The 22542-nt window shown below is 44.6% G+C and overlaps 1 protein-coding gene across 5 annotated transcripts in view; it reads left to right on the forward strand.

Annotated features, from left to right (window-relative positions):
• LOC139567527 (axin-2-like) overlaps positions 1 to 22542 on the forward strand; it is a 90597-nt gene that overhangs the window by 62554 nt on the left and 5501 nt on the right. For 2 of the 5 annotated variants that reach the window (XM_071388856.1, XM_071388858.1), the window contains 7 exons: positions 11247 to 12177; positions 14866 to 15006; positions 18069 to 18171; positions 20052 to 20192; positions 20982 to 21397; positions 21717 to 22136; positions 22373 to 22468. In XM_071388856.1, the coding sequence (XP_071244957.1) occupies positions 11354 to 12177; positions 14866 to 15006; positions 18069 to 18171; positions 20052 to 20192; positions 20982 to 21397; positions 21717 to 22136; positions 22373 to 22468 (2141 nt within the window). In that variant the 5' untranslated portion in view covers positions 11247 to 11353. Of the gene's footprint in view, positions 1 to 9420; positions 9736 to 9757; positions 10289 to 11246; positions 12178 to 14865; positions 15007 to 18068; positions 18172 to 20051; positions 20193 to 20981; positions 21398 to 21716; positions 22137 to 22372; positions 22469 to 22542 lie in introns of those variants that run through there. The other 3 variants (XM_071388857.1, XM_071388859.1, XM_071388855.1) reach the window with 3 other exon arrangements.

Genomic DNA, 22542 nt, shown 5'->3' on the forward strand with positions numbered 1-22542 from the left:
CCGCTGACAACTTCTCTCCTTCTCCCTTCTTCTATCTCTTCCCCCTCCTTCCTTCTCTCTTTTCATTTATCTGTCATTATGGATGGATACTCGTGTCTGTTTTTTTTTCCTTTTACTCTCCCTCACTTTACCCCAAAAGACTGCCACCAAGAGTCCTTATCTCTCTATTCTTCCTCCTTCAGTCTCTCCCTTCTCCCTTCCTTGTCATTATGGATATCTATCTATATATCTATCTATCTATCTATCTATCTATCTACCTATCTATCTATCTACCTATCTATCTATCTATCCCTACTTGCTTGTCCTTCATTACCAATAGATCCCTCTCTTTTTTTTTTCTTTCACTTTCCTTAAATTTTCACCCACAAAAGTCTTGTCACAAGTGTCAACTCGGGCACAAGCCTTAACATATTTATTCCCCCCACTACCACCAAAACAGTTTAGGTGTGCCTTTCTCTTTTTCACTGTTGTGGCCCTATATATATATATATATAAACAGACATTCAAGCTCTTCTCCATACGGGCATTAATTTTCTATTGTCCTCCAGATATTCCTCCTCGGTCAGGCTTGAGATAAAGGGATAATCACTTCAAAGGGAGCCAGCAGAGAGTGTAACCCCCCAGCTGAAGTGGACAATGAGCTAATTGAGAGGGGAACCGATCACAGAGCCTGTTCAAAGGGAACCCTGGGCCACGCCCCCTTCTGATACACTTCATTTTATTAGTGTTTATGGGGAGGCTTCAGCCAGAGTTATCACTCCTCCAACTGCCACACTCTTTAAACTAGCAATATTGGGTTATTTATAATGAGCCCCCCTCTCCGTTTTCAACTGTTCTTTTGGGGCTAGGGTGTATGGGGTGTAGGAATAAGAAGGATGAAATGAGTTTATTGATGTCACTGTTGATGAACATGCAATGTGGGTTAACATGTGGTAAGAAGTTTTCAAATGTTATTGCAGCTAGAAGAAACATATACAGTTGAAGTCGGAAGTTTACATATACCTTAGCCAAATACATTTAAACTCAGTTTTTCACAATTCCTGACGTTTAATCCTAGTAAAAATTCCCTGTTTTAGGTCAGTTGGGATCACCACTTTATTTTAAGAATGTGAAATGTCAGAAGAAAAGAGAGAATGATTTATTTCAGCTTTTATTTCTTTCATCACATTCCCAGTGGGTCAGAAGTTTACATACACTCAATTAGTTTTTGGTAGCATTGCCTTTAAATTGTTTAACTTGGGTCAAACGTTTTGGATAGCCTTCCACAAGCTTCCCACAATAAGTTGGGTGAATTTTGGCCCATTCCTCCTGACAGAGCTGGTGTAACTGAGTCAGGTTTAGTGGCCACCTTGCTCGCACAAGCTTTTTCAGTTCTGCCCACTCATTCTCTATAGGTTTGAGGTCAGGGCTTTGTGATGGCCACTCCAATACCTTCACTTTGTTGTCCTTAAGCCATTTTGCCACAACTTTGGAAAAATGCTTGGGTCATTGTCCATTTGGAAGACCCATTTGCAACCAAGCTTTAACTTCCTGACTGATGTCTTGAGATGTTGCTTTAATATATCCACATCATTTGAAGTGCACCAGTCCCTCCTGCAGCAAAGCACCCCCACAACATGATGCTGCCACCCCCGTGCTTCATGGTTGGGATGGTGTTCTTCGGCTTGCAAGCCTCCCCCTTTTTCCTCCAAACATAACAATGGTCATTATGGCCAAACAGTTCTATTTTTGTTTCATCAGACCAGAGGACATTTCTCCAAAAAGTACAATATTTGTCCCCATGTGCAGTTGCGAACCGTAGTCTGGCTTTTTTATGGCGGTTTTGGAGCAGTGGCTTCTTCCTTGCTGAGCGGCCTTTCAGGTTATGTCAATATAGGACTTGTTGTACTGTGGATATAGATACTTTTCTACCCGTTTCCTCCAGCATCTTCACAAGGTCCTTTGCTGTTGTTCTGGGATTGATTCGCATTTTTCGCACCAAAGTACATTCATCTCTAGGAGACAGAATGCGTCCCCTTCCTGAGCGGTATGACGGCTGCGTGGTCCCATGGTGTTTATACTTGTGTACTATTCTTTGTACAGATGAACGTGGTACCTTCAGGCGTTTGGAAATTGCTCCCAAGAATGAACCAGACTTGTGGAGGTCTATAACAACATTTTCTGATGTCTTGGCTGATTTCTTTTGATTTTACCATGATGTCAAGCTGTCACAATGGCGTGTATAAGTGGCAGGGAAGTCAGGCGCAGGAGAGTCAAATAGAGTGTAGAATGGAGTACTTTAATTAAAGTCCCAGTAATCTGCTCCATAACACTCACGGGAAAAACATAAAACAAATCTGGGTACGAAGACCCGTCGCACACCTATACACAATCAACACAACACTTGACAACGAACAATCTCTGATAAAGACATAAAGGGAAACAGAGGGTTAAATACACAATAGGTAATGGATGGGATTGAAAACAGGTGTGTGGGAAGACAAGACAAAACCAATGGAAAATGAAAAATGGATCGATGATGGCTAGAAGACCGGTGACGTCGACCGCCGAACACCGCCCGGACAAGGAGAGGCAACGACTTCGGCAGAAGTCGTGACACAAGCAAAGAAGCAATGAGTTTGAAGGTTGGCCTTGAAATACATCCACAAGTACACCTTCAATTGACTCAAATGATGTCAATTAGCCTATCAGAAGCTTCTAAAGGCATGACATCATTTTATGGAATTTTCCAAGCTGTTTTAAGAAACAGTCAACTTAGTGTATATAAACTTCTGACCCACTGGAATTGTGATAGAGTGAATTATAAGTGAAATAATCTGTCTGTAAACAATTGTTGGAAAAATTACTTGTGTCATGCACAAAGTAGATGTCCTAACCGACTTGCCAAAACTATAGTTTGTTAACAAGAAATTTGTGAAGTGGTTGAAAACAAGTTTTAATGACTCCAACCTAAGTGTATGTAAACTTCTGACTTCAACTGTATCCTACAGCTTGACTTTTGCCACTTATAACCTTAGAGTATGCCTGAATAGTAAACAGTGGTGGAAAAAGTACTCAATTGTCAATCTTGAGTAAAGTAAAGATACCTTAATAGAAAATAACTCAAGTTAAAGTGAGTCACCCAGTAAAATACTACTTGAGTAAAAGTCTAAAAGTATTTTGTTTTAAATATACTTAAGTATCAAAGTAAATGTAATTGCTAAAATATACTTAAGTATCAAAAGTACAAGTAAAAGTATAAATAATTTCTTATTCCTTATATTAAGTCAACCAGACTGCACAATTCTCTTGTTTTTATTTATTTATGGATAGCCAGGGGCACACTCCAACACTCCAACACTCAGACATAATTTATAAATAAAGCATGTGTGTTTAGTCCGCCAGATCAGTGGCAGTAAAGATGACCATGGGTGTTCTCTTGATAAGTGTGTGAATTGGAGCATTTTCTTGTGCGGCTAAGCATTGAAAATGTAATGAGTACTTTTGGGTGTCAGGGAAAATGTATGGAGTAAAAGTTGTCAAAAATATGAATAGCGAAGTAAAGTACAGATACTCAAAAAAACTACTTAAGTAGTACTTTAAAGTATTTTTACTTAAGTACTTTACACCACTGCCAATAATGTCACGTTCGTTGTTGATGGAAGAATTAGACCAAGGTGCAGCGTGGTAAGCGTACATCATTTTATTTGATGAACACAAAAAAAAACATAAACTACAACCGAACGTGAAGCTACACTACAGTGCAGAGCAGAGCAGAGCAGAGCAGAGCAGTGCAGTGCAGTGCAGTGCAGTGCAGTGCAGTGCAGTGCAGTGCAGTGCAGTGCAGTGCAGTGCAGTGCAGTGCAGTGCAGTGCAGTGCAGAACGCAACTACACACAAAGAAGATCCCACAAACTAAAGGTGGAAAAAAGTCTGCCTAAGTATGATCCCCAATCAGAGACAATGATAGACAGCTGCCTCTGATTGGGAACCATACCCGGCCAACAAAGAAATAGAAAAACTAGAATGCCCACCCAAATCTCACCCTGACCTAACCAAATAGAGAAATAAAAAGGCTCTCTAAGGTCAGGGCATGACAAGTAAACCTCTGTTGGTTTTAAGCTATTGTTTTCCATACAGACAGTATGAGCTCTTTCTGTAGGCCTAAGTACTAATTTCCTATTTCACGTACCACCTGTATTTTCACCGGTGAATAAATAACTTTCCCTTAGTTGTTTAATTCAACTCCTAATTAGAGGCATTATTTCCAGTCTGTGGTGGTGCAGCAGTTGCCTTTAATTTGACTCCGTAGCACGAGGCCTCAATTAGCCCCTGGGTCACTCCGTTTTATTGGGGCTTAATAGCAAGACGGTGGTGGTCTCATCCTGTATTGTGCTTTTAAAGCATTGGTGTCTTTCTGTGAAATGGTTAGGGCCCCTACAAAGGGGTCAGGGTAGGGTCAACATACAAAAAAGGGCCACTGCCCCTTTCACAGAACCCTCCTTGGCTGCCACAGCTAGATAGTAGTGTGGGGCTGTGGGCACTGAGTGGTCAACAGCTGCGGTCACATGGTCCTACAATGCAGTATGTCTAGTCACATTTCTGTTTAATCATTCCAATATTTTGGTTCACATGTGCTTAAGTAATAAACTGATATTTTAAAAAACAATACCCCCATTGAGAAGTATTGAGAGAAGAAACAGACTAAAGAATGATACTCACAAAATGTGCTTGAGCATCTTGGTTTTTCAGTTCTAGCAAGTTCTGTCTATAGTGCCAACTACAGTCAGGTCCATCATTATTGGCACCCTTCATAAAAATGAGAAAAAAGATTGTATATAATAAATAATACAAATACTGAGCTATACTGCATTTCGCTACAGCCGTAATAACATCTGCTAAATATGTGTATGTGACCAATAAAATTTGATTTGATATTGTATGCAAAAAACAATGGGAAAATCATATTATTTGATACTAATACAATTACTCAGAGAAATAGATTTTGTTTAACAAGTAATAAAAGAGCATCTAAAAAGATACAGTGCATTCGGAAAGTATTCAGACCCCTTGACTTTTTCCACATTTTGTTACGGTACAGCCTTGTTATTAAATTGATCAAATACATTTTTTCCCTCATCAATCTACACACAATACCCCATAATGACAAATTGAAAAAAATCTTTTTTAGACATTTTTGCAAATGTATTAAAATAAAAAACAGAAATACCTTATTTACATAAGTATTCAGACCCTTTGCTATGAGACTCGAAATTCATCTCAGGTGCATCCTGTTTCCATTGATCATCCTTGAGATGTTTCTAAAACTTGATTGAAGTCCACCTGTGGGAAATTCAATTGATTGGACATCATTTGGAAAGGCACACACCTCTCTCTATAAGGTCCCACAGTTGACAGTGCATGTCAGAGCAAAAACCAAGCAATGAGGTCGAAGGAATTGTCCGTAGAGCTTCGAGACATGATTGTGTCGAGGCAGAGATCTGGTAAAGGGTACCAAAACATGTCTGCAGCATTGAAGGTCCCCAAGAATAGTGGCCTCCATCATTCTTAAATGGAAGAAGTTGGTAACCATCAAGACTCATCCTAGAGCTGGTCGCCAAAACAAACTGAGCAATCAAGGGAGAAGGGCCTTGGTTAGGGAGGTGACCAAGAGTCCTATAGACACTCTGTCAGAGCTTCAGAGTTCCGCTGTGGAGATGGGAGAACCTTCCAGAAGGACAACTATTTCTGCAGCACTCCACCAATCAGACCTTTGTGGTAGAGTGGCCAGCCGGAAGCCACTCCTCAGTAAAAGGCACATGACAACCCACAAGGAGTTTTCCAAAAGGAACCTAAAGGACTCTCAGACCATGAGAAACAAGATTCTCTGGTCTGATGAAACCAAGATTGAACTCCTTGGCCTGAATGCCAAGTTTCACATCTGGAGGAAACCTGGCACCATCGATACGGTGAAGCATGGTGGGGGCAGCATCATGCTGTGGGGATGTTTTTCAGCAGCAGGGACTGGGAGACTAGTCAGGATTGAGGGAAGGATGAATGGAGCAAAGTACAGAGAGATCCTTGATGAAAACCTGCTCCAGAGCGCTCAGGACCTCAGACTGGCGCAAAAGTTCACCTTCCAACAAGACAATGACCCTAACCACACAGCCAAGACAACGCAAGAGTGGCTTCTGGTCAAGTCTCTGAATGTCCTTGAGTGGCCAAGCCAGAGCCCGGACTTGAACCTGATCGAACATCTTTGGAGAGACCTGGACATAGCTGTGCAGTACGCTCCCCATCCAACTTGACAGAGTTTGATAGGATCTGCAGCAAAGAATGGGAGTAACTCCCCAAATACAGGTGTGCCAAGCTTGTAGTGTCATACCCAAGAAGACTCAAGGCTGTAATCGCTGCAAAAAGTGCTTCAACAAAGTACTGAGTAAAGGGTCTGAATACTTATGTAAATGTCATATTTCAGTCATTATGGGGTATTGTGTGTAGATTGATGAGGGGGGGGAAACTATTTAGTCCATTTTTGAATAAGGCAGTAACGTAACAAAATGTTGAAAAAGTCAAAGGGTCTGAATACTTTTCGAATTCACTGTAGGTTTCAAAATGATTGGCACCCCTGTTTCAATCCTCCAGCACCCTTCCCTTGTGAGGATAATGACGTTTATCCTTTTTCTAAAATGTTTTATGAGATTATAGAACAAATTGGGAGGGATCTTAGACCATTCCTTGATACATCATCTTTCCAGATCCTTGGTATCCTTCATCTGAGTTTATGGACTGCCCTCTTCATTTAAAACCACAGGTTTTCAATGGGGTTCAAATCCAGAGACTGAGATGGCCATTGCAAAATGTTGATATTGTGGTCAATTAACCATTTCTTTTTGGATTTTGTGTGATGTACTAAAATGTCCTGGTACTTGTAAAGTTCATGATGCTGTTGAACTTAGCAAGAGCACCAAGACCAGTGGAAGTAAAATAACCCCATAACATCAAAGATCCACCACCATATTTTACAGTGGGTATGAGGTACAGTATCAGCATTTGCTTCCATGTTTCTAAGCCAAACCCACTGGTATGTGTGGCATCATACCTACTGTAAAATATGGTAGTGGATATTTGATGCAATGGGTTTATTTGGCTTCCACTGACCCCGGGGCCATTGTTAAGGTCAACGACATCATGAACTTTACAAAATCTTTTTCTCTGTGCAATTGTACAAAATAATATCATTTTCCCAGAAAATGTACAGTAGCATACAATATAGCTCAGTATTTGCATTATTTATTTTATAGTCTTTTTTGCTCATTTTTATATGTATATGCAGTAGAAACACAGTCAATCATCTTAAAATACATTTCATTACAACTTGGGGACATTTTCTCCATATCAGCACAAAATTCAACAGCAATCTCTATTCAGAGAGGCATATTTGTCCAGTTGGTCTCTTAGAAGTGATATGTAGGGTATATCATTTAATTTGACTGAAGTTAAGCATCTTATCCTACAAGTCAAGTATCCCACTTAAAGAATATAGTCCTCTTCAGAAAAACCCTCTCTATCTCAATCATCCTTTCATTACTGCCGTTGGAGTAGCCACTGGCCGATAACGATTCGGCTTACATATTGCAAATATCACATTGACTTAAATTTAGACTCACAGATCACTGAGTTGGTGCTTTTAACTTCACAGTGTCTGCCAATGACCTAATTTTGCGTTCCATCACCCAGACAATACTGTAGGCACTTCCCATTTAGAAGTGTTGGAAACCATTGTGTGTTTTGGGCCTGGATTGTTTTACAGAGCTCTCCCGCATAAACAACGGCAGTAAATGACCACCTATAACATTCATCCAGACCAAGCAATGTGGCTATTGTTGTTGGGGTTTGAGGAAATATGATTCCTGGACAATATTTCTGTCATTTTATTCATTTAGGAAACCCATTTAGAGGACCCTGATTGGCTCAGGAGCACCCCTAGAGGCTAAAGTTCCATACAGCTTCTTTAACACAGTGGCTGTACTGTCGTTGCAAGTGCACAGAGCTAAAGGTTTAGTATCAACGGTGGAAAATGGTATGGAGGGCCTGAAAGGTTAAACGCTTCAATTCAAAATGTCCATATACGAAATGAAATTCTGCTGCAGATGACAAATTTCTACGGAAATGCTTGGACATTATATTCTGACTCAACATAGAAAAAGTGACCCTCATCTACAGTGCTTTAGCCTCAAATATCTGTGTGGGGTATGGAACTAAATACATTTTAGAATGTCTATACATTCCTGTGTATAGGATTGACTGGACTAAGTTGAGATGTGATTGTGATAGGAGAAGTAGGGGTTATAGATATTTATATTGGGACCTGACATGGCCAGCTGTCACCATGTATGCCAATTAGGCATACTGTTCAGAACCTATAGAATGCATGATTGTACAGACTAATGAGCGTCAATGGGAGAGTTATATTTTAAAGTAATAGTATGTTAGTTCTCCTCTCCTGTGGCATGATTCAAGTGTTGTGTGTCTGAATTCTCTTATATAATTATATTTTTTCCTTTAAAGTTGATTTTCAACATCAAAGGGACAATATAGTCTTTGAAGTACCCTGGGATAGGATCACTGTCTAACCCTTCCTTTAAGATGCCTTCACAATGACATTAGTGAAAGTCATCCGAATTAAAAACCCAGGAAACATGTCTTGTCTATCTTCCATAGCCAATTTCAGCTAATGTCATAGTAGGCTATGGATTCTCCGTGTGTGGGAATTTACATGTATGTTACGGTGGTTCCTAAATAGGTAGGCTAATACAAAAAATGTGTTGAATTATTTGTCAGTATCATCCCAGTGTCTCAATGAAAATATTGAAATATATTGCTAGATAACTACCTCATGTGATTATTTGATATATTATGATTATTATTTGACGTAATATGATATATTATATCCCTTTGGTGTTTTAATGGCATTTTTTTTTAAATGCATTTGTTTATGAGAAATCCAAGTGAAGTGTAGCCAACTTTGTTTACATAAACTGTTTACAGGAATTTACATGCATTTTGTATTATTGTCTGCCATGCAGAAACCAGGAGGTTAAAATACCAAATATTTAGGAAAGGAGGTATGTCTCTTTAAAGTGTATGTAGCAACAGAAGGATTGCAGGGATAATGCTATTGGGGCGGTAGATCACTTACTTCAGACGTTCCAAAGCCTCGGAGTTGGCTCGAGATTGCCAGTCTTTGATAAGGTCCTTACAACCTAGTAAAAACGTTGTCGTTCCAGAAAACCCCCTGACAGCTTTCTAAGTACGGCCGACTATTGTTCAACAGTGTGTTTTGGGATCTATATATTGGCTGAAGCGTGTGGCGATGTAATTCAGTGAATTGTATTTGCTTCTATGTTTTTTGATATCGGAAATATGTTTAGATGTTTTTATGTATCTTCCGGGACCAGGCCGGCGGTTCTTTACTTTGATGTCCACTGTTAAACCCTCAGCCCGTTCGTTTTGAAATAGCCTAGAGGAGATCTGCAGCTTGCTATGACTACTTGAAACAGTACCTGGGGAAGGGGAAACGAGCTTTCTTTTCGGGGTTACATTTTATATTCCTCTTCTTTCTGAGATAAACATCAGAGCGGAGTAGACTAACACCAGCTTTCTGATAGTGTTATTGTAATACTTTTTGGGTTGTTACTTTTTTTCTGCGTGAACCGTTTCTGATCATACGGGAAAGGACTCGTGTGCATCGATGGTAAGTTGCAAGAATGCAGTTCTGCAACCTTAACCAAGGCCCCCTCTCTTGGTCGCTTTGATGTGTTGCTGCAATGCTTTGAAGTTGAGAAATGTATGCCACACTTGTTGTTTGTGGGCGAGAAAAGACCGTAGAATGGATAAGTAAGGCAACTCTGAGCTCGAGGATCAATGCTTTCGTGATTGTGAAGGCTGTAGAAGAGACTAGTATTGGTTGCTGTAGTTTATCATAGGTCTGAAAGAAGGGGAAAAGTGGGATGTATTCGGCAAGGTCCCCCCTCTCCCGCCTCCTCGAAATGTCGACACCCCCTCTGATCTACATAGAAGCAGTGCCTGCGTACTTTGGGGTCAGTTGTTGAATGGGACAGGGTACATTAGACTATCCCTATTGCATCAAGGACACATGTGGCTAAGTAAATCTAGTCCACTGTCGGATTACCATCACTTCCATCGGACTTTTTGTTGGATATATACCACTAAAGAGGACGGAGCATAAGCAAATGGGAATAGTTTTTTCTTCACTTTCTGCTGGATTCGGGTTTCGTTTTACAATGGTATGTGATGTAGCCTACCCCATGTTATATACACTTCGCGAGCTGTTTTCTTTTCACGATGTTATTTATGAGTAGTTGGGACACATCGATTGTTTATGCAAATCTTGTAAACAGACTAAGTGCTAGTAGAAATGATACAATGTACGTTGTTTTGATTGCGCAAAATAGTTTAGCGGCGCGTGGGCTTATGGCACATTTGGCACAATAATGACAGTTTTACTTGTGACATTCTTGAAGATGACGTAAAGTGCTTCTTTAAAAAACGAATAAGAATATATCTTGTCTAGTAGCCTAGTAATATTGTATTGTGCAGGGTAATCATATCGCGTTGCTCAGACACGTTGCCTAGTGTTCGCTGCCATAATTATGTGTTGTAGCCTACATATGAGCTGATGTAGTTGGCTAACTGCAAATGATTTAAGGAATTATAGGCTACTGTTGATCGTGATCATTGTACGGGGCTCTTGTCCTCCCCATTATAGGAACCTTAGTCCATTGTGGCGCATAGGATGTGTTTTCACTGTCTTGGATGGCTGGCTGTGTGATATGCAACACTGGATGTATGAGGACAAGTGGTTCGTGGGAACGCAATCCCTATGCATAATGCAGATAACAGTATCGGAAGCACATTTAGACTGATAATTCATTTGAAATGAAAGCTGTTTCAGGTGATCGCTTTGATATGCGTAAAATATATTTTAGGTGCGTACTTGGTGAGGAATGTTGGCGATGTGAAAGGATTGTTCTTGTCAACGGTCGTTTGATGTGACAAATCGATGCAGACTGTAAATATAGGTTGCTAAACCCCCATTTAGATTATAAATAGATTGATGAGACTAAACCTTTCATTTTTCTTTCTCTGCAAACCGGCGGGGATCTGAAAGGGACTGTTTACTTCATGTCTCCCTTTGAAGTTAGCTGGATCTGGCTTTGATTAGATCAATACTTTCTGTTTCAGAGTGAAAAGGAGCCGAGAAACTCCCCCGCGGATTTCAGAGAGTGAGGAGGATTACAGTGGAGCTCATAGCAGGCACAACGGCACACACGGCAACCGGAGCTGGAGCCATGAGCAGAGCGCTTACGGTCCATATCAGCAGTAGCTTCCGAGAAGATGCTCCCCGTCCCCCGGTGCCGGGGGAGGAGGGAGAGGCGTCATGCCATACTCCCTGCAAACATGCCAAAATGAGAGCCCAAAACAAGGCTAAAGCTGTCACCGTCGCGTCTCCCGGCTCCACGCCGAGGAGGAACGAGGATGGACTCGGGGAACCTGAGGGTAGCGCGTCGCCGGATTCACCCCTCGCCCGGTGGACCAAGTCGTTGCATTTTCTCCTGGGTGACCAAGACGGTGCTCACCTGTTCAGGACCTTTCTTGAGCGCGAGAAATGCGTGGACACTTTGGACTTTTGGTTCGCCTGCAATGGGTTTAGGCAAATGGACCTCAATGATACCAAAACGCTACGAGTTGCCAAAGCTATTTTCAAGCGGTACATTGAAAACAACAGCATTGTTGCCAAGCAGTTGAAACCTGCCACTAAAACCTACATAAGGGATAGTATTAAGAAGCAACAGATAGACTCTGCGATGTTTGACCAAGCACAAACGGAAATTCAGTCAACCATGGAGGAGAATGAGTACCAGATGTTCTTAACTTCTGACATATACCTTGAATATGTGCACACGGGGTGCGAGAACACGGCTTATGCCAACCATAGCGGTCTCGGGAGCCTCAAGTTGATGTGCGGATTTCTGCCACCTCTCATTGAGGAAGAGGAGTGGAGTTGTGACTTGAAGGAGAAAACGTTAGCCTCTGTGGTTGGACTATCTGCTAATGCGCTACGGGCCACTGCTTCCATTCGGACTGCGGCGGAAGTGCTGGAGAATGGGTACAGGTAAGAGAATGCCTTAATTGAATTGATTATGTTTACAGTCTATCGAGTCATTTAATTGATCGTTTTTATTATGACTGTTTATCAATATGCTTATGTTGAATAGAGATCCTAAGGTTACTTAAACGTATAGTATTAGTAAATTAATTAGTTCTTGGGCATGTTGTCTGATTAGATAATATCATATAATTTGCATATAATCCAGTTATTATCATTCAAAGAGCAAATATGTATTTGAACGAGTTATTTGCCCAGTCATGTCAATACAACGTTTTTCCCTCAAATTCCATTGAGATAAAAGCTGCTTGATGGACCGAAAAAAATATGAAAGTGGAAAAATGTATGTTTGTTCCCTCTGCCCTGCAGTTAGTTAGGGGGTGCAAAACATCAACGGATCTGGTCTTTCCTGTAAAGTAAATGGTGTATTGCAGTCAGCCCTTTGTTGGCTTGCTCAAGTTTCCTGTGCTTTGAAATCGCTCCTCCAGCAGTTAGAGGCATGAATTCAGACACCAATCCTGCCTGGCTGTTGCAGCTAGTACATGAAACGAGTGATGCCATTGTGAAGTTATGCAATATTTCAAAAATGTTCAGCCTATTATTAAGTAGTCCTATTATTACAATGTAACACACAGAGAGAAAGTGAGTAATGCCCAGAAGAGATATTGGCCTCTTGGTCCGAGATCAAAGATAGTGTTTCTGGAAAGCATTTTGGGTTTGTTTCTTAAGATCTCGTCCCACATATTGTCCAACAGCTGCAAGCTCTTCAAGTCAGGAACATTGTGAAAGTGTGGATTTTATGCACGAGGTTGCATCAAAGAGAGCCATTCCAATGTTTTTCACCGAACTGTTCCCCTAGTATGTCCATACAATAAAACAACATCTGGACATAATTACCACAGAGTGGTTAGAGTATCTTGTTCCTTTCGGTGTCCATAGGAAAAGAGGGATTTGAAAAAGGGGCAGTTTTCAAGGAAACACATTTGACCTCTTAAACAAAATAGTAACGCTGGGAAGAAATGTTTGTTGACGAGAAAAGTGTATGATAGTTTCATGACGAGTTTTAAATTACTAGTATTTTCTCTAATTCATATTCGTCTTTCATGCTAAAATAGTGTGCCAGATAATTTGACCAGAGTTTTGCAGTGGGTTATGTCAGGAGTATTAGTTGACTGTCAGGAGATTTGGTTCCTATGGCATGATATCTCTACATGCCATAGCTAGCTAGCAGGCTGGGGGACAGTGTTGCTGTGGAAGACAGGATGTTCAGAAGGGGCCATGTTGAGTTGGGAACTGAAGGGGGACTCGGGGGTTGTTGACATGAGGGCATCTCCTCAGCTTCCTGGTGGGATCTGCACATTCTTGTGTTTCGCTGAAGGAAAGGGATAGCCTCCACCCCTCCCTCTCATCTCTTCTTTCCCCTGCCCCGCACCAACTGTTTAGGTCAACACATTTCCATCTGAAACATGTGGAACTAATTTCGCAACTGCACTCAGATATAAAAAATAAAAAAAATCCTTCAGAAATGTAGCCACTCTCCTCCGAAATAACGTGAAAAAACATAGCAGTTCAGAAAAGAAAAAAAACACGCAGTTCAGCGTCAGACCCCCGTTCTCCCTTTCGCTTGTGATGTTTTTCCCACGTCCTTTCTACCCACTGCTTTTATCTCGTCTTTTAGAGAAATCCCTCTGACAGAGCCTAAGCATGTGCTTCGGAGGGAGACAGGAACAGGGGAATAATGAAAGAAAGAAAAAGAGGGGGGGGGAACCGAGAGCCCAGCTGCGCTAAATACCTGACTCTTTGCTTGAACCTCCAAAGGTCAGGTTTGAGCTGGGGCCTACGGCTTTAGTCATCCTCCCGGCAGTAGGCATTCTCATAAAGAAAGAGGCCCTCCTTCCCCCTTCCCACACGCTCTCTCTTTTGCGCCCCCCCCCCCCCAAGCTCAAGGTCTCCCCTCCTTTCTCCCTGTCCACCCCCTTCACTAGTGGAACAGGAATGCAACACAGCAGGAGAGAGTAAAAGTAGAGAGGGGGAGAGAGAGAGACTTTAGAAGGATGGGAGGGGGGCTTGGTTGTAGGAGGAGGAGGGGAGTATACAGAGGGGCCTGGATTTAAGGAGAGAAGACATGAGAGAGAGCAGAGCGAGAGGGAGGAAGGGGAGGGGGAGAAAAACACTTCAAGAAAAGAGTACACTGCTTCAGAGAGTGGAAATGTGCGGGAGTAGGGGCCTTGCCCAAGCAAAAGGGCAGGGAGATAGCAGGAGAGCGAGGGGAAGTGGCTCTGTTGTCCATTCACATACAGCTGAGCTGCTCACTTCCCTCACCCACCTCCCCGCCTGCATGACGGGAGTGGACATGAAAGGGAGAGAGAAAATAAAGGGAAAAACAGCTCCTCAGAGAGTGTTGTCACATTCCCGAGGCCCCAAAGTCTTGCGAAAGTGACTAATTATTCAAATCTGTAGGAACTCGGACTCGAAACACTTCAAATCAAACTTTTACTCCAAAGCAAAGACTCTTACTAAAACATGTACACAAGTTAACACACAAACTTCATTTACATAGCTAATACAGGTTCACCAATAGAAGTCTCTGCATGGCACTGAGGTTTTTACTTGGGTTTCAGTAATGAAATGGTGGAATATGTATTGTAGTGTAAAATGGACTGTATCAAGGACTGTTGCTGTTGTGTTTGGCAGGTCACACAGACGCGGAGACCCGGCCAGTCCCTACTTTGTCAACTCAGGCTATGTGTTTGCCCCCGCCACCAGTGCCAACGACAGCGAGATCTCCAGCGATGCCATGACGGACGACTCCATGTCCATGACCGACAGTAGTGTGTAAGTAGGGTTCTCTCAGCGTTTCCTTCTGGGTTTTCTCTGGAGTTTCTCACCTTTTGTCCTGGGTTGGGGGTCAACTCCATGTCAACTCCACGTCCATTCTGAAAACCATTTCACATTCAAAGCTGACTCCAGGCCTGCCTTTCTGAAGCATGTCTGAACCTCTATATATTCTGAAGCTCAAAAAATGACTTTGCTCATTTAGCCATTCAGTGAATACCTTTCATGGATAAATATATATATATATATATATACGGGAAACAATTGGACTAAATATCAAGTTTATCTGGGAAGCTTGTGTTGTGAAATGGAATGGGATGTTTAGGTTTTAATGATCCTTTCAGATTGAGTTCAGGTAATTATATTAATGTATAAAGTGCCTCTAGGCCTCGGGGGAGGGGGGGAGGGGATTCTGTGAAAGTCATTATGTGGAAAAATCTTTTGATGTCTATTCTGTTACAGGCAGAACTTCTTGATATGGGGGGGGTGTTGTGGAGTGTTGCTTCAGTTTTCCTCAAAGTAGAAATGTATCCATCCCACCCACCGTTCTGCCACAACAGCCTTGTTTTTTTCATATTATCTAATCGCTTTTTCCCTTTGAAGGAGTAGAAGGGAAAGAGAGAGGGGGTGGGGAGGGAGAGAGAGAGTGAGGGGAAATAGCCATTTGGACCTTAAGACAAACTCATTGAAACATTTTGGCAGCGAATGAAAGGGAGCTTACTCACACGGTGGCGCGGCTTCCTGCTCTGCTACTGGCCCTCTCGCTCTCTCTGCTGCTGCAGCGCCACTGCTGCTGCGATCATGTGTCAGCGAGGCTTTCATGGAGGTTACTCATTCCTGAACCCCAGGATAGGGTCAGGAGGGACTCCCACTGCCCAGATTAGGGCACCTCCAAAATCAACCTCGTCCCCCACCATCTCCCCCCCCAACCTTCCTCCCTCACCCCTCCAACCCCAACGCCCCCCCTATTTCCCTCTACTCCCCTCTCTCCTTCTCCCTCCTCCAGCACTCTGAGCCAATAGCAGGGGAACGGTGAGGGTTTGGCGTGCAAGGGAGTGAGAAAATAAAGTGCACGGCGGATAAAAGGCTTAACTGAATCGCTTTCAGCCTATTGTTAGCCGAGGGGAGCTTAGGGGGATAAGAGGGGTGGCTGTCTGCTTTGAAAATGACTTGCACAACTGAATAGGAGATCCCCATAAAGTAAGGGCCCGTGAAAGAGTGCACGGTCTGTTTTCTTCTTCTTTGCCCATATGCACCGCCATCACAAAGGGCCTCGGCCATCGCATAGGGCTGGCTCGCTGGGGAGGGGAGTTGGGGTTGATTTAAAAATGCAACAGGAGAGAGTGAATGAGAGAGCGCGAGAGAGAGAGAAAGGGAAAGGGATAGATTGGTGTTTTGGAAGGAGTTGGGTTTTTGTTTGGTACATTGCTTTGTTGTGAATTGTAACTTTTTTTAGTCATGCGTTTCTAGAGTTTTTTTTTTTTTTCAAGTGTCTTGAAGGTTCATGGCTTGTAATCCTAGGATAAAAGTTAGGGAAGTGTCCCGCTCTTCAATGTGCATTGTTGGCAGTGCTATCTAGGCTCCATCTGGTAATGCAGAGTAAGTAGGACCCCGAGGCATACAAACCCAGAGTCATTTGACCAAATTATGTATTAAGTGGAAAAAAATAGATCCCACTGGAATTCAGTCACGTCTTTTTCCTGCAAACGTCTTCATGTTAATTATTAAAACATCTTATGTTACAAAGTGTAGCGCCTCGCAGTGGCCTGCCCTGCACAGAGTTCTTTGAGCCTTTGACAATCTCCTGTCTGCCTGCTCTCTCTCTCTCTCGCTCTCTCTCTCTACCCCTCACCGATTGTAATAAAAACCACAGCTTCTTCCTCCTCGTTGGGGGGAACAATTTGATTAGTGTCCTTTTATAGTTTGGTAAAAGGCACACTGCAAATTTGAATCTCATTTCCAGATAAAGAACAAGAGGATGAGGATTTGGGGGGGGGGGGCAGATTTTTTTCCCTTCTCACTTTTTGCTTATATCTTATTTCTGGATTTACTTGGACGCTAGGGAATGCTGCTGCACTAACTTCAAACATTACCTTATCTTACAAACCAGCCTTTTGATGTTGCCGAGATCAGAGGCTTGCTGGCGGAACACTTGCCAAATGAAGATGGCAGCGGGTGCATATGTGCATGAGTGTGAGATTTCAGAGAGGCAGCGGGAAAAACTAGCGTTTGGGCTAAGGTCAGACACTTCTGAGCAGCCCAAAAGGCCAAGATAATTGGCCAGGCTTAAATGGCAGCGGAGTGGAAAAGCACACATTGGAGGGCGAGAAAGAGAAGAATATGTATTTTCTTCCGCCTCGCTACTGCCTGAAGGATGAACTGTCCAGAGACGCTTGGTTTTTCTCAGTCACATTGTGTCCATTTTTCTTTGTCAAACCTACACGTCTTACGCCGCTTTAAGCAAGATCGCCAGCCCCTCGAGTAGCAGCATTCTAGGCTTCTTCTCTTAGCCAGCTTTCTCAAGGTCGTCCTTGTTACTGAGGCTGGAATTGAAAGCACCTCACTTGGCTGCCATTTTGAAAAACCAGTCCCTTCCAGTGTTGACAAGGACTGACGGGAACTTTATCAGTGGGACACTTCTGAACCCCAGCGTCGGGATGTTTAGCACACCCATTGTCCCGCTGTGTTCTTGTTGCCTTGGCTTCAAAGCCCTTCAAGGGCTCCTCTGGTCTTTGATTTGGGCTGTGAGGTGCCCACCCGGGGGGGGGGGTGGCGGTCAGGGTGGTGCTGGGTTGTTCACTTCAGTGATGACCAGCCTCCCCTCAGGGTTCTGTCCACATCGCTAGGCTAATGTCTTTCACCTCGCTAGTACATTGGGGGTATTACTTGGTTCTAAGCAAAGAGAAAAAGGGTGGCAAGAAAATGTAAATGTTTCGATGGAGATAGATATGTAGGGGTTAGCGTGCTAGTTTGCTAACTAACCCCGGGCTCTTCGGGGGACATTTTGAGTGACCCGTGACTGTGTTATTGACCCTGTTTCCTACCTGTGTCCCTTCTGACAGAGATGGGATCCCTCCATACAAGCTGGGCACCAAGAAGCAGCTCCAGCGGGAGATGCACCGCAGCGTCAAGATCAACGGCCTGGTCTCGCTACCCCACTTTCCTGTGAGTCTCGCTTCCTGTTTACTTCCTGTTTTTTGATGTCTGCTGTCTTCATACAAAGTGTCTTTATATCTTTAAAACTCCACAAACTTTTCTCAATCCCCCTTTATAACCCGGTTCCCTTTCGCCCCGTTGGGAAATGTGTTTTTTTCTTCTTTTATGATGTTATGATGTTGTGATAGAATACTATATTCTCTCTTCCCCCCCCGCTCAGTTTCCTATAAAAAGTCAGGGTAAATGAAAGGGGGAATTTGCATATCACTTATTTTCTCTCCTGCTCAACCGTATACACCCCCTCCCTCCCCCCCGTTCAACAGCTGTCATTTATAGCTGTCATCTATAGACCCCTGTTGCTTTCCTTCCTTGTGTTTCACCTCCAGAACTTAGTCAAGAATGTTATAAATGCATAATGTAAAAAAAAAATCTTTTTTTGATAATGGTGGTGGTGGTGGTGATGATAATGAGGCTGATTATCATTAGAGGTCAGGGGTCACAGAACTGAGCCTTGTGATGCTCCCTAAATCAGCCAGCTTACTAGTCAGCCCTGTGCTTTGATCATGGTCGATGAATGAATGGGACCCAGGTTGCCTGGCCTCTTTATTGACAACCTCCAACAGAGCCCCCCCCCCCCCTCCCCTTTTGTGACAGTAGCCCCCCAACCCAGCCCCCATATGACTCTCACCACCCCTACTGCCTGTAGTGTCATGTGCAAGCAGGGGCCTCTAAATACTTGGTACCTCATGGCACAGCTCCAGGGCTTGGAGTGGTTAGATTGGGCACCCGTGTCAGAAAACAACCAATGCAAATAGTTTTGTCCTCTTCCCTTCACAATGTGTTTGTGTACTGTCTTGATGCATAGGGAAGGCTTTGTGTGTGTGGGTGTGTTGCGTTGTGTAGGGAGGGCTGTAGCCAAGTAGAAGGGGCCCTTGTTGTCTGTTTCTCTGTCTCTCCTCGCTCCCTCCCTTCCCTACTTGCTCTCCTTTTAATGTCTCCCTCCTGATTTGGAGATGGCTCGAGCTCCCAAGATGCACCAGCCCCAGGCAGCGGGGGCTCTGCGCGGCGCTGACGCGCCTTTGCCAGCAGCCCCTCTCGCTCCTTTCTTCTCACTTCCCTTCATCGTCTCTACAAAGAGATGAGAGGAACAACAAAAAGAGAGTAAAATCAAGAAAGCCAGTGCGCCAAATAATAATACAGAAAAGAAGATGAGAGAAGCCGGCACATATAGTTAGAGAAAAATAGGATAATGCGACTACAGTACCTCAGAGGTGCCCTGCGTGCAGTCAGGAAATAAATTACCACTTCCCCCTTAGATCTCCCCGGTATTTGACTCCTCTCCTTCGCTCCCTCCCTCCCTCCTACCACTCCACACGTCTCTCAATCCTCTTCCTCATTTTTTTCCTTCCTCTTTTTGTTTTAATATTGTCCCCCTCCTTTTTTTTTTCTCTCTGCCTCCTCCTCCGACTGTCGATATCTGTCTTTTATTCGGGGAGATTTAAAGCCGCGTGTCCCTCCCACCCCAAGGGTTGGCGTGTTTGATGTTTGACAAGGGCCCCTTTGAAGTGTGCTGACTTCAGAGGCTGCCTCCGCTGATGGCTTGGTCGGAGTACAGAGGGCGCAGGCGGGGGGCCCTCCTCCTCGGAGCCAGGCCAACTGCTACCCCCCCTCTATCCCGCTACCCCACCGACCGGCAGGCGGTGCCAAGGACAGCGGGCATGGGGAGGGGGTATCGGGCTAGGGGTTAGCCCAGGGGCAAGGGCATCAAAGGAGGCCTACAGAGTTAGAGGAGAGGGCACCGGAGGAATCAGGGGGCAAACTGGGGCCAACTAACTCACACACTCAAACACACACTCAAAAGTGTCCTTTCTCCCATCTCGCCCCTACAGAGGACACACAGGCTGCCTAAGGAGATGACGCCGGTGGAGCCCTCGGCATTCGCCGCCCAGCTCATCTCCAGACTGGAGAAACTGAAGAGGGAGCAGGACACCATGAGCTCACTGGAGGAGAGGCTACAGCAGATCCAGGAGGTAAGAAACCCCCCCCTTCCCAAACTACATTGGTACATCCCACCTCATTCCCCAACCCACCTGCATTGAGCAATGAGTTTTGGAACGTTCCAATGCGACCTAGTTTAGGTGACCCTCCGGTCCTGAACCCTGTCTTTGCTACCTAAAAAGACAATGTAGCTAGGAGGAGCCATGTGAGAAGTTAAGGTTGTAGCTTGCTAGCTGACTCTTCTTCCTTGATTCAAAGAGACTTTGTGTGCGGTCTTGCTTTAGAAAGAATTTAACTGACTAAGGGTCTGCCGTGCAGTTTAGCGACTTCTCTTAAAGTCCCTTCTTCTGAGGAAGTTTCAAACTTATGTTTCTTGGCACACTTGAAGTTTATTCAAATGGTTAGCGCTTAGCGCTCAACTCTCCAGTGGTGTATTGCTGAGTGTGTGTAGTGCCGGTCTCTTTGTGAGTCTGGGCTCGCTGTGCATTATAGATGAAGAAAGCACACCCAAAGCCTGTTAGCAAGTAGAACCAGGGTGAAAGAAACTGGAAGTCAAATCAAGTTATGCCATAGAATTTGCCTCCGCTACTTCACAAGCCAATACAGTACCTGGTGATTGTCGCAGTGTGAAGTTTGCTGCGAATGGTCGAAGTACTGTCGACTGACTGAAGTAGCATTTTTCCCGCAAATGTAATTTGGTTGGGTTTAGCAAGCTAGCGATGCTTATATGTGTGGTGTTATGGAATTGAGTAGGTTATATTGTCCCTGTACTTCTATATTGCGTCCATGTTTTAAAGCATTACGTCTTTGTGTGTGTGCAGGAGGAGGAGAGGGACGAGAGCGACCCCTCCACCACCGTCTCGTTCCACCACCCCCTGCTTCCCCCCTCGTCCGGCGCCGACGAGGACGCTCAGGCCATCCTAGACGAGCACCTATCCCGGGTGCTCAAGACGCCCGGGTGCCAGTCGCCCGGCGTGATCCGCCACTCGCCCCGCTCGTGCTCTCCCGACCGGCCCTCCGCCGCCGTGGTCCCCTTCCTGGGGCCCTCGTATCCGGGGGCCACCAAGGGCCCGTTGGCTGGGAGCAGGCAGTCGACCAAGCACATCCACCACCACTACATCCACCACCACACCGCCACCGGCCCCAAGAGCAAGGAGCAGATCGAGGCTGAGGCGGCGCAGCGCATGCAGTGCCTCTGTCCCCCAGGGGGCGCCGACTACTCCGACTTCATCCCCAGGTCAGTTCACATACAATATCACCTGTACTGGGGTTCGTTCACAATTCACATCAAGTACACTACATTAACTTTAGAGTTGTGCTGGGGTCAGTTCACATACACATCACATACAACTACATTTACCTTAGGGCTGTACTTGGGTCAGTGATTTAAACTGTGCACTTATCTTATGGATATGACCGTCCTCCTTGAGTTTCATTTAGACCGATGTGACGAGCTGTATCGTTCCTATCACTAGTGCTTGTTGTAGATGTAGCCTCTCCTCATGGAATAGTCCCATGTTAACCCTCTCCTCTCTGTCTCCCTCCAACCGCTGCAGCAGTTTGTCCAAGCGGCCGGGGAAGCCGTGCGAAGGCATACGCCTGAGCCAGGCCAACGGCAGCGACGGGGTCACGTCCCCGCCCCACCTGCCCCTGGACTCCACGGACCGCTCGCAGAACGTCTGGCAGTGGATCCTGGAGAGCGAGAGGCAGGGCAAGAACAAACCTCACGGCAGCACTCAGGGCCTGAAGAAGAGCCACCTCCCGGACCCCTCCACACCCAAGACGCTTCCCGTCCGAACGCACTCTTCCTGGGGAGGCGTGTGCGGCACGGGGGGTCACCTCCGTGGAGGTCACCATCCGGCCCACCCCTTCATCCAGGACCCGGCCATGCCCCCCCTGCCCCCGCCCAACACTCTGGCCCAGTTAGAAGAAGCCTGCAGGAGGCTAGAGGAGGTCTCCAAGCCCCCCAAACAGAGGTAGGCACACACACACACACATATAGCCCCTCTTTGTCCTAGCTTGCGATGTATAGTCATTTACAATGAGCCAAATGACTCTATCCAAATTAAGTGAGGGATTTTCTGAAAATGTTTGACTTCAGGCGACTGTTGAAGCCTACACCTGTTTTCCAGTGTTTTCTCCATCTGTGTCGTGAATACTGACGCCATCAATCTCATTCTGTTGTATCTTTGTCTTTCTATGTGACTGACAGGCATTCAACGGCCAGCCTTCAAAGAGACCGGAGTCACCCTGTGCCTTTCCCCAGTGGAAACCCACCTCTGTCCAGCCCCGCACTTCAAACAGACGAGTGCGTTCATCTCCCTCCCTCTCTCCCTTTGCTCTCGCTGCCTCTCTCTCTCTCTCTGATTTCCCCTCGATAGG

Source organism: Salvelinus alpinus, chromosome 2, assembly GCF_045679555.1.
Source record: "Salvelinus alpinus chromosome 2, SLU_Salpinus.1, whole genome shotgun sequence".
Classification (NCBI taxonomy): domain Eukaryota; kingdom Metazoa; phylum Chordata; class Actinopteri; order Salmoniformes; family Salmonidae; genus Salvelinus; species Salvelinus alpinus.